Below are 12,931 nucleotides of genomic sequence, written 5' to 3' on the forward strand. Positions count from 1 at the left end.
TGAAGTTCATGAAATTGTTCAGATCGGTATGTGACTCTAGATTTTCGCTTGAAAATCTGAAAAAAGCAAAGTGTGACATGAGAACTATGAACAGCAAAGAAGGTCTCATTTCAGCTCATTGTTTATCTTTATATGAATAGCTTGGTTAAAATTAGCGGGAACTTTCACGAGAAATTTTTTTGCGACTTTCCACTGGAAATCATTGATGTGTATCTGTAAGTGAACGTGAACCTTGTTAGATATGAATAGAGAATAGATTCAGAGTTAAGAATCATCCTGTTTCATCTCCTGAAGACCCCAACTTGATTGGTGAAATGCGCGTCGAGAAGACTATTGCAGTTATCGTGTTTGGAAACAGTATTCATGATGTAAGACAATAATTCAGAACTTGATAAGTCAGGACTTTAAGGTTTAATTAGATTTTCATCAACACCACCGAAAGACATTGCTGATGTGTGTGACATTAGTAATTGAAATGAATGTGAATGAAATGCTCAATTAATCTCGGTTCAAAGGTTTCATTACTTTCTGTGACCTGTGTATCACATGAAATCTTACTGAAAAAACTTGAATTCTATGGTCTCAATTAGAAACTGATCTCAAGTTACCTGGAAGATAGAAGACAAGTAACATTTTGCGGCGGCACTTTCCAAACAGGCAAAAATCAACAGGCACGGTGTAACCCAAGGCTCAATTCTAGGTCCACTATTGTTCCCAATTCACATAAACGATATCAAATATGTCTTTATATATATATATATATATATATATATATATATATATATATATATATATATAGAATAGTAGTTTTTCGGGGATTCGGTCTGATTAGAATAAATATTTACTCTTTTTAGCTGCCCGAGCTTTCGCTAATGTTTATTAGCTTTATCGAGGGCTGTAATATAAAAAGGACATGATAAATATATATATATATATATATATATATATATATATATATATTAAACATAATAACGGATAAAACAGAATACCTGTGCTATTTGAGAATATTCAATTTGAAAATTTCAATTTTGAAAGAAGTCTTCAACATCAAAATGACAACTTTTTGACATTGAATAATGTGAAATACTTTTTCAAATTTTTATTATCGTTCATTATGGGGATTTATACTGTGTTACTATTACAGGATGTATTCAGATTTATATTTTTTGTTAGTAAAAATGAATAAATTTTGCTGAGGTTGTCGATGTCTGTCTTTTTGTTGATATTGTTTTCTTTAATTTTGATCTCAGCCATTTCCAGAAATTGCCTTTTATTTGAATCTGGTTCGAAATGGAGAATTTTGGTTTTAGTATAATTGGCTGAATGATCATTATCTAGAACATGTTGTGTGAGTGCACAAGAATTTCGTTTTAAATTTTTACAATTACTTTTATGAAGAGCTATGTGGGTTTTCAAATTGTTTTTTGTTTGACCTATATATCTTATCACAATTGTTGCAGGGAATTTCGTAAACTACATGTGACTTTTCAAATAACGGATCTTCATCTTTCAATTTCGAATGTAGTTTAGTTAAGGGTTTAACTTTCCTTTGTGAAATTTTTATATTCTGTTCTTGTTTAAATACGTTTATGATTTTGCTGGACAATTCAGGGACATAAGGAATGGAAAAGTATTTGAAATTTGGATTTTCAGCTTTATTGTTCTCTCTGATGTTGATGATATTAGATGGAGTATTGTATAACAATTTATTTAAAAATTTTGGAGGATAAGAATTAGTTAATAAAATATTGAATAATTGTTTTAAATTTTTTTCTACCAATGTAGGATGAGAAATTTTTTCTATTCGATTTTTTAAACCTAGAACTAAATTAATTTTCATTTTTTGTGGATGGCAGGATAAATAATTTATATATCTGCCTGAATTAGTGGGTTTAGTAAAATAATCTAAAATAACAGAGTTATCATCTTTCCTGATTAAAAGAGTATCTAAAAAAGGTACTGTTTTGTTTTTTTCTTTTTCTATGGTAAATTGAATAGATGGATTGTAATTGTTAAAAATGGTTTTAATATCATCAATTTTGTCAAAAGGTACAAAATAACCCTGTTATTTTAGATTATTTTACTAAACCCACTAATTCAGGCAGATATATAAATTATTTATCCTGCCATCCACAAAAAATGAAAATTAATTTAGTTCTAGGTTTAAAAAATCGAATAGAAAAAATTTCTCATCCTACATTGGTAGAAAAAAATTTAAAACAATTATTCAATATTTTATTAACTAATTCTTATCCTCCAAAATTTTTAAATAAATTGTTATACAATACTCCATCTAATATCATCAACATCAGAGAGAACAATAAAGCTGAAAATCCAAATTTCAAATACTTTTCCATTCCTTATGTCCCTGAATTGTCCAGCAAAATCATAAACGTATTTAAACAAGAACAGAATATAAAAATTTCACAAAGGAAAGTTAAATCCTTAACTAAACTACATTCGAAATTGAAAGATGAAGATCCGTTATTTGAAAAGTCACATGTAGTTTACGAAATTCCCTGCAACAATTGTGATAAGATATATATAGGTCAAACAACTAGACTAGTTGAAAAAACCAGACATCACCAGAAGATGGCAAATGAGACTTTGCCGAAACGTTGTGAAAATAATCCTTATGGGGAGAAAATACACAGAACATGGAGCGAAACCCGAGAAAACAGCTCATCATATATATATATATATATATATATATATATATATATATATATATATATATATATATATATATATATATATATATATATATGATTAGAGTACTCATCTATTTATTTTTTGAAATTCAACTTCCGGCGGTCCACGGTCGATGGTAGGTTAGACGTTTCTGGAAAACGCAAAGCATGATTTTTCTGAAAATTTCACCTCTCAAATTTCCTTATCTGTTCTATCGATTTAAAATATTTTCAGCATTGCGGCGTTGCCACTTCTATCAAAAAGTCCTAGCAATTATATTTTTTTAATGGGATTAATACATTTCTGGAATCGCTCTAGTATTTTAATACTTTTTTGTTAATAATGTCCTATACCTATCTCTATCTGTTTTCGAGATAAAAAATAAATTGTGCTAAATATGGTCCAAAACATAGCCTTAATTGAAATTAAGTACATCAGTACTCTCAATTCACGAAAAGTTGATATTTTGATGATAGTTTGGACAAACTCGAAATATTCAAATAACACCAAGAAATCGACTCCATAAAATTACTATTATTTCCATTGTGCATAAAAGTAGTCGAAAGTTAATTTTTTCAAATGAAACCCCCTGTATATTACTCGATAAATTGAAAGGTGGTGAAAAATGCTTCAAGATGATATATACCTATACCTAAATCGTCAAGTTTTCTTAATAAAGTCGTTTTTGTGGAAAAATAGTTATTCACGTTTTACCTACAAGTGTCGAAAGTGGCATTTTATTTTGTAAGTGGGGATTATTGCAAAACGAGCGTCAGCAAGTGGAGCAAACTCACGAGCAAAATAAAATCACTTTTAACAAATGAATCATACAAATTTTTTTGTATAAAATTACTGCTGATAATAAAAATATAGGATCCATGGGATTTGAACACACGATCTTTGGATTACAAGGCATATGTTACAACTACATACGCCAACTCACGTTATTTTAAGGAAGATTATTGGTTAGTTTGACTGAATATTACTTTGTCATCGTCAGTAACTTCACAGGGATTTAATATTACCAATAGCACGAACTGCATGTGTGAACTTTTCTAAATGATTTTTTGGTAGGTGTTCTGATTGAAGTGTTTCTATCAAAGAGATTTTCAATGTTGTACAAAAAATAATTTTTAAAGAATTTGATTTCTAGGTAGCCGTGAAATATCAAGCTTATGACAGTTTGGTGACTTTTATGAGTAATTGATAAATGGTTATTGACGGTGTTTCAAAAAATCGTCAAAAATGAATGCAAATATTGATTATTCAAACGAAGTTCTCATGAAATTATTTATTATACACGGACAATGTGATCAAATCATTGCCAGAACTTGTAGAAAATTTAACCAAATGTATCCTGAATTAACACCAATGAACGAGAGGAAGTTTGTAAGATTACAAAAGAATTTCCTTAACTATGGCTTCATGTTAAAAGTGCCTTCAACATTATCAAAACCTGTTACTTCAAATATGGACAATACTGTTAAAGTTTTGGCATATTTTTATGCATATCCAGAAGCTTCCATTCGCAGTACAGAAAAAGATTTAGGTGTATCACATGCTTCAGTACAACTAATTTTGAAAAATCACGGAATGCATCCGTATAAATTTACCAAAGTTCAAGCTCTAAAAGCAGAAGACTTCGAACGTAGAATGCATTTTTGTGAATCCCTTTTGATTCATACACTGGAAGATCGGGAATTTTTGTCAAAAATAATTTGGAGCGACGAATCAAAATTTATGAGGGATGGTATTTTCAATAGAAGGAATAAACATTTTTGGGCTGATCATAATCCTCATGTTACAAAAGAAATGGGTTCTCAAGAAAAATTTGACCTCAATGTTTTTTGTATTCTGAAGAACAATAAAATTAGCTTTTTTATTTATGAAGACACACTGAATGCAGAGAGATATCTCCAAATATTAAGGACGACTGTAACCGATTTTCTTGAAAATTTGCCTTTAGAGGAATATAGGAATTCGTGGTTTCAACTGGACGGAGCGCCAGCTCATTCCACCCAGGAAGTTTCCAGGAAACTTGACGAACTCTTCGACGATCGTTGGTTTAGGCGTTTAGGGCCGTGGGATTGGCCACCGAGATTACCCAATCTCACGCCACTTGACTTTTCTTATGGGGTGTTTTAAAAGAAAGGGTATACAGTACTCCAGTGCCTACCAAAGAAGAATTGCGACGGCGAATAGTGCGGAGTATTGAAGATCTGGATCCCCACGAAATTGAAAAAGCAACCACAAGTCGCGTACAAAAAACATTTTAAAGTGTTTAGAATGTTATGGACAACATTTTTAGCATTTATTGTGAAAATGTGATATTTTGTTCACAAGTTTGTTATTTTGAATCATCCTATTTTGTTATTGTCTGTACTTTCACATGTTTTAGCCCACAAAATCTTACTTTATACCTAGAAATGACTGATTTTTGGTACAGTTGTTCCCTGGAAACTTTGAGCCATAGTTAAGGAAATTATTTTGTAACCTTACAAACTTCCTTTCCTTCATTGGTGTTAATTTAGGATACATTTGGTTGAATTTTCTACACGTTCTAACAATGATTTGATCACTTTGTTCATGTGTATAATAAATAATTTCATAAGAACTTCGTTAGAATATGGATATTTGCATTCATTTTGGAAGATGATAACTCTTTGTAAATTACTTATAAAAGTACCTAAACTGCTATAAGCTTGATAATTCCACTGCTACCTGAATCCAAATTCTAAAAAAAAATAATGTTTCTAGAAGAAGCGAATTAGATCAGTAGTGGACCAGGAAGTTTGTGTGATGACTTTCCAAGCTCTCATTCAATCAGTTTGTACCTATGCAATAATAGTATGGTGACACTGCCCACATGCTTTCAGAGTATTTGGCATTCAGAGAAGAGCAATGCGTGTACTTTCCAACGTGGGGTATCGTGCCGATGTCAGACCAAAATTTATTGATCTCAAAATCATGACCATTCTATCATCACATACAAGTATCTTGAATACTTCCGTGATGTTTTCAATGTTTACTCATTATTATTCATGTAACACTGTTTTCTTTATGAACTATTTCCTTGAATAAACATTATTATTAGATAGATAGATCTTTATTTAAATAGGATATCCTAATAATATACAAATCAACTAGAATGGTAGAAATAAAAAATGTATGACAAACATAAGTTCAATAAAATATTTTTAAAGACATTACTACAAAAACAGCAACATTATACTTTCGAAAAATTTCAATGCAACATGTAGAAAGATAAATTACATAATTATTTGAAATATATAACGAACATTAGATGAATGGAATTATACAAATTACAGCTACAGGTAACAAAGACATAATACATGTCATATTTGTATATTTAAAACAAATTTCTTCAGTTCATTTTTGAACATGTTCAGAGATGGGCTATTTTTAATTGCATTAGGTAATTTGTTGAACCGATCAAAACCCTTGAAAAACAATGAGTTCATAGTATTTTTGTTTTTTGTTCTGTTAATATATAAGTTATTATTATTTCGAGTGAAGTGGTGGTGAATATCATGATGAAAGACAATATACTGATTAAAATAAGATGGTCCTAAATTGTTCGATATTTTGTATACGAAGATCATTGTGAAGTATAGCAGTCTTTGGGAAATGGATTGCCAATTTAAAACATTGAGCATAATAGTGATAGGAGTATCTCTACGACACTTCAAAATGATTCTCATACCACGATTCTGAAGTTTTTGGAGTTGAGACAATTTATTCTGATTGAATAGATATAGGATAGAGGAACAATAGTCGAAGTGTGGCTGAACAATTGATTTGTAAGCTGTGATACTTGACTCCGTTGAAAGATTATTGGCAATTCTAGAAAAAAAGAATAATTTCTTTGAAATTTTTTTATGAATATACTCAAAATATTCATCAAACGATAGAGTGTTATCTATCTGGAATCCCAGATATTTAGTTGAATTCACTATTTCAATTTTGTCATCATCAGTGTTGAGATTAATAGTTTTAGAGTCTATTTGGCTGTATTTAAACTTGGTGATTATCATCGCTTTAGTTTTCATCACATTCAGCTTGAGTTTATTAATTTTTAAATACTTGTTGACACTTGCAAGAGTATTATTCATTTTTTGTATAGCCATCGTAAGGTTCACATTGCTACAAGCCAATAGAGTATCATCAGCAAAAAAGTTCATAAATTCACAGTCGACAAACAATGGCATGTCGTTTAAATATAGTATGAATAGAAGGGGTCCCAGAACACTACCCTGGGGAACTCCAACGTAATTGTCAATTTCACAAGAGAACATGTCTTTAACTCTTACCCGTTGTTTTCTGTTGGTCAAGTAATTAGATAACGAATTATACACTTTGCCCTCAATTCCATATATATTCAATTTGGCTAGTAGTATAGACCTATCAATGGTCTCAAATGCTCTTTTGAGGTCAAGGAACACGACTACAACAAACTTATTATTATCCAGCTCAGATTTAAATTTGTTTAGAGATAGTTGCACTGATGACCCACACGAATGCAATTTGCGAAAACCCGATTGGTTGTTGATTAAAATGTCGTTTTTTTCCACATATTCTATTAGTTGGTTATATACTGCTGTTTCAAGTACCTTCTCAATCGGAGGTAAAGTGTTGATTGGCCTGAATTCTTTACATTTAATAGTATGAGGAATTTTGGGTATAGGAACAATAGTACTACTTTTCAATCTTTCTGGTATTTCGCCAGTTTCAAGAGAGGTGTTGATAAGGTGCAATATAACGTGACCGATAGTCTCAAAAACTTGTTTCAATATTTTGAAGTTGAGGATTTTATGTATACTGCACTTATTATCCAAGGAAATTATAATTTTACGTAGGTCATTTAACGAAAGCAATCTGAATTCTGAGAAAGTTTTGTATAAATTAAAGTTTTTATTGCACCATGACTCTGAATAGTCAATGCTCGCCACAATTTCATTTATGCTTTCAACAAAATAACTGTTGAAGTTATCTGATATTTCAATAACATCTTTAAGTAATATAAGTTCACCAGTTTTCTCAAACTGAATACAATTTGGAAAGTCAATGTCATCTCCTATAACTAGTTTTTTGAGAGTTTTCCACATTTGTTTAGAATTGTTTCTATACCGATCAATTTTTTCAAAATAATATTGATCTTTTTTTCTTTTCAACACACTGACAACATCATTTCTCAATTTCTTGAAAGTTTCCCAGTTATTTTGTTTTTCTAGATTTGAACAGTTTCTGAAAGCTCTGTATGCCCTATCACGATTCTTAATTTTACAGTGAACTTCGTTATCAAACCATGGCAAATGACTGTTATACTACAATTTTGTATTGGAGAAATATCATCAATAACTGCTTTGCAATTATTCAGTATTTCTTTATAAATAACTTCAATATCGGTAGACTTTAAAGACCATTTACATGATATTAAGTTAATTTTTATAAGGTTCAAATTGCTTTCACTTAAGTTTCTATATTTTTTTATAGTTTGATTTTCGTTATTATGAATATTAGTAAAGTTGACAGTGATTGTTAAATGGTCTGTTATTATTGGATATGAGTGCACCGACGCTTGACATCTATTTACGTTCGTTAATACATAATCTATAAGCGATTCTCTGTGGTTAGTAACTCTACGGGTTCATTGATTATTTGCGAGATGCCATACGTATTGAGAAGGTTTTTTAATCTAGAAACATAAAAACTATCATCAGAGTAGTTCAGATTGAAGTCGCCCACTAAAATACAATGAAATTTCGTCGAAAATAAACTATCACAGATATTTTCAAAATCCTCTAAGAATTTTGCATCAGATTCTGAGGGTGAGTGATAAAGACATCCCACTAAAATAGGGCGTTTGAGTCTAATTTTCAGAATTTTACACCAGTAATTACCTTCTAATATATATGTTTTATATACAGAGCTCACAATGTCACTTTTTATATATATTAAGACACCACCTGTATGTCGACTTTTTGAGTCACAGCGTACTATATTGTAATTAGGAATTTTCAGTTCACTTTCTTCAATATCATTGGTTATTCGGGATTCACTTAGTAATATAATTTTTGGGTTGTAGCAAACTAGACTTCCTTGTAATTGATCTTTGTTTTTATGAAGACTTTGAATATTTAGGTATATAATGTCAGTGTTTAATTGTATATTAGAATTATTTTCTACTTTTTTGAAGGATTATTCCAAATTTTGTTGACAATCATGGGTTTGTTATTCATATATTTAATTTTTTTTGAGTTGTCACCGTTTTCAATCAAGTTTTGCAATTCTGATTTCAACCTTTGATAGTACTCTCGCTGAGCTCTAGTCTGATCGCTAAATATTTTTATACTTGGGACTGTTAAGAGTTGCTTATTTTTAAGGACATATTTTGCATCGTCTGGCGATTGTAATATAACTTTGATAGGACGGGTTCTGTTTGCTAATGCTTTCCCTAATCTGAACAGTTTCAAATTATTTTTATTTACATTAAAATTTTCAAGAACTTTTTTAACAGCTTCTGTATCTTGTGAGATTCTTTCAGCCTGAGTCTTTAATTGCGATTCATTAATGTTCAACATGATGAGGTTTGATGCACGATTTTGACGCTCAAGCATTTCAGAAATCACTTCTTCTCTATCAATTTCACTAACGCTATTCAGAGGCATAGGTGGCTTACACATTTTTCATTTCTTCAACTTCCTTTCTCAGGTCGGAAATAGCTTTAATAAGAGCTGGAACTTGACGAAGACCGGATTTACATTACTGTAGTGATCTCCTTTTCAACTGCATACATTTCAATTCGCTGGGGCATAATTTAGAGCAAGCTGAGCTGGTATTAAGATACATATACGAATGCATTGTCTATATGCATGAAAATATTAATCAATACAAAACTCAAAGCAATGTACATAATCATTGCACAAGGAAAAGAGACAATATAAGAACAATCTTAGACTATATAAATCAAGGAATACTTTACTTTATTATGATCCAGAATTCTACAACAAACTACCTTGCCAGATCAGGGACCTTGAAACAAAGCAACTGAAGATGGTACTGAAAGATTATTCAACAAACAAAGCCTTCTATAGCTACGATGAATTCCTTAACAGTAGATTTGAAATGAAATGTGATTTTTAGAATGTTGTATTTATTGTATTTGTCTCTGAGAAAATGAATTGAAAACTTTGAATTGTTGATATTGTGAAACCTACGTACCTACTTCGATATATTTTATATAATTTTAAGTTATATTTCGGTATCTGTGCTGTATTGACCTGTGTAAAAACTTGATGTTTATTTCAACACCAATAAAATATTCTATTCTATTCTGTCTCAAAAATTATCATAAACATTATAATTATGAACTCTTTCATTTTGTTCAGAAGGAAATTTTTGTTTAAGATATGCAACCTGTACCTAGGGTAAGCCCCTCTCTGAGACGATTTGATAAGTGTATACCGAAACATTTATTACCAACGATTTACAAATCGCAGCCAGGAATGTTAGATAACTCCAGTAAAAGGAACGAAAATCGAGATATGGTAACTGTAGCAATGAAAATAAAGGATAACCAATCATTGGTACATAAAGGTCTAATTAAGGAAGATGGTAAGGTGAGTAATTTATATTATGTTTTATTAAAAGAAAATGAAGAATTGGTGGAATAGATTTAACCACTCGCCATCAAAGTTATTTCACAGTTCTTCATCAGTTTTAAGTAATCTCAAATTTGAATCTTTGTTCGAAATTTCAAAAGTTAACTGAAAATCAAGTTGAAGTACAAGGTTTTTTTCCTATTCTTGGGAGGCGTCTGACTTGTCCATTTCTTCCAAGTATTTGGAAAATACTATAGCATTATGGGTCCATCTTTATCTCGAAACACATTACAACAATTTAGTTCCCTGTACTAGTTTGTACAATTTCCTTGTTTGATGTTTGTCATATTCTTCTGGACATAATTTGGGTTATCCATGAATTGTTTGCCACCTGTGATACAGTGCCTAGAATACCAAATGCCTGTTTAATTTTTTGGGCTGTTTCAACAGCGCTTTGGTTCAATTTGAATTCGTAGAGAAAACTTGGCCGAAAATCGTTTAATGACATCATATAATGAGCTGAAAAGAGGCAAAAAGTTTAAATTTGAAAAAAATTACAGCAGTGTGTAGAGTACAAAATTTTCTATCGATTAGTTTATACCACGACATACTAGAATCAATATTCATTTAGATATGGAGCTTCAAAAACACATGACATTAAAACGGACTGAATTTTTGAAACAATCTAATAGATGTATATGTTCCTGGCATGTATTACATACACATTTGTTCGAAAATTGACCGAAATTTAGGAAAAGGTACTGTACCATCAGTTTTAGTCATCTCTTGGTGATGCTAACTTGGTTAATGTAATGCACATCGTGAGCAGCATTTTTGTTCTAGTGAGGGAAAAGTGTGTTTCAGTTGACCAAGATTCAGTTAGAAACCAGTGAAATGTCTGGATAATTGATAAAAATAATGTCCACTTTTCAGTTGTCCTTTGTGAGCTATAGAAAAATTTTCTGTTATGATTCTCATTTATAATCTTGAATTGTAATAATAATCATATTACAATGTACTACAGAAGGGCCTCGTTAATCCGGAGAGGCAAAAACAAAGCCGTTTCCACATTATCGATGCGTCCGGATTATAGTATGCCATATTTAATGGCAATAAAAAATTTTTAAGCTTAGTTTTTTTAACCAATTTTTTAATTGAAGCATAAAGACAAAAATGAACATGTTAAAAATTACAACCATGTAATAAAAACAGTAAGTTAAAATAAAACATTAGTTAATTCTTCTTGAAAAAGTCTGTAATACTCTTCTGTTTATAATTTTCGCATTTCATTTCAAAAGCTTGGTCTCTAAGTCGACGGAGAAACATAACTTCGTGGCTACCAAATTCGTTATCTTCAGCCCATTTTAAAGCAGTGTTTAAAGCACCTCACACATTGTTGCTTGCTCAATCTCTTCATCAGTTAACACGTCATATCTTTGTAACTCGCTTTCGATACCATCAGCAGCCCATTCTTGAGCTTCTGCCTCACTTATTTGAGAATCATTAGATCCCCTCAACCTATTGAAAATGGGCCACCCCCCCTTCCCCCGTGAAGCCCATTGCCTGGCCGGATTACAGCGATCACCGAACAAACAGGAGCCCGGATTACTGAGGCCATGCTGTATAATTTTAGTCTTGAAAGCATATTAGTATCACGGCATGTGTGCGGCATAAGGAAGTAAGAAAAAGAAGGTCCTTATTTCATTCGAAATATATAAAATACACTTGTAGAGAGGCACTGAGCACAAACAAGTCTTCAAATTTTGTGGGATTTTTTTATTTACTATATGACCTTATGCCCTTCACTTTGTATGAAATTCTAAGAAAGATAAATAAATATTATTATCAAATCAAATCAGTTTATTCATTCAAAGGACCCAGGACCCATTAGGGTATAGAACATGTCAGGATATAAATTGATAGATGTTGCCGTTACTACGTGGTAGGAAATCATAATGAAAAATGAGGAATGAAACTTTCTGTGTTTTTTACCACTAGTAAAAAACATGAAAAATTTCATTTCTCATTTTTTAAAAATATTATCATTATTATTATTATTTGATAAATGTCTTTAATGAAATTTTGTTTTCAGGAAATCCAGATATCTCTTGGTTTAAATAAATCTACGCTAAGGTACAGGATGATACAAGAACCAAATAGTTGGTTTTCACAGTTGTTAGATTTTTTCACATTGGCGGATTATCCAATATTGAACTATTGGGCCAAAGATGTTTTGACTGAGATGCACCTTCATTTATGGAACTGTGCAATCGATTACAGGTAATTTACAATAGATGAATTTAGTGAAGTTACATTTATATTGACTCTTTTATTATAAAATTGATTGGTTCACTAATAATCCCTATATGAAAGAATGTTTCATTGTAGATAGGTATGTCCAAAGCGAGTGGGTCTATTCAATCCTCTATTGCAACCCACGAAAGTTCATTGTAGGGACACAAACTAAACTTTTAATGAAACCGATTATGTCATTTGTTGAGTAATCTTTCAGATCAGCTGGAAAGAGTGGGATTCTGCCAAATACTGAAAACTTGATTCGGTCTGCGGTGGGGCAGTTACAGAGTATGTGTTCTGCTACCAGAGACTGCATTTCCTTG

General features: G+C 31.2%; 1 protein-coding gene across 3 annotated transcripts in view; it reads left to right on the forward strand.

Annotated features, from left to right (window-relative positions):
* The window catches only part of Atg2 (Autophagy-related 2), a 151,450-nt gene that overhangs the window by 80,085 nt on the left and 58,434 nt on the right, over positions 1 to 12,931 (forward strand). For all 3 annotated transcript variants that reach the window (XM_074186199.1, XM_074186200.1, XM_074186201.1), the window contains 2 exons: positions 10,120 to 10,331; positions 12,406 to 12,593. In XM_074186199.1, coding sequence (XP_074042300.1) covers positions 10,120 to 10,331; positions 12,406 to 12,593 — 400 coding nt within the window. The remainder of the gene's footprint in view (positions 1 to 10,119; positions 10,332 to 12,405; positions 12,594 to 12,931) is intronic.

This window comes from Leptinotarsa decemlineata, unplaced genomic scaffold, assembly GCF_025532065.1.
Source record: "Leptinotarsa decemlineata unplaced genomic scaffold, Ldec_3_MD MMD2_tig00078422_RagTag_RagTag, whole genome shotgun sequence".
Taxonomy (NCBI): Eukaryota; Metazoa; Arthropoda; class Insecta; order Coleoptera; family Chrysomelidae; genus Leptinotarsa; species Leptinotarsa decemlineata.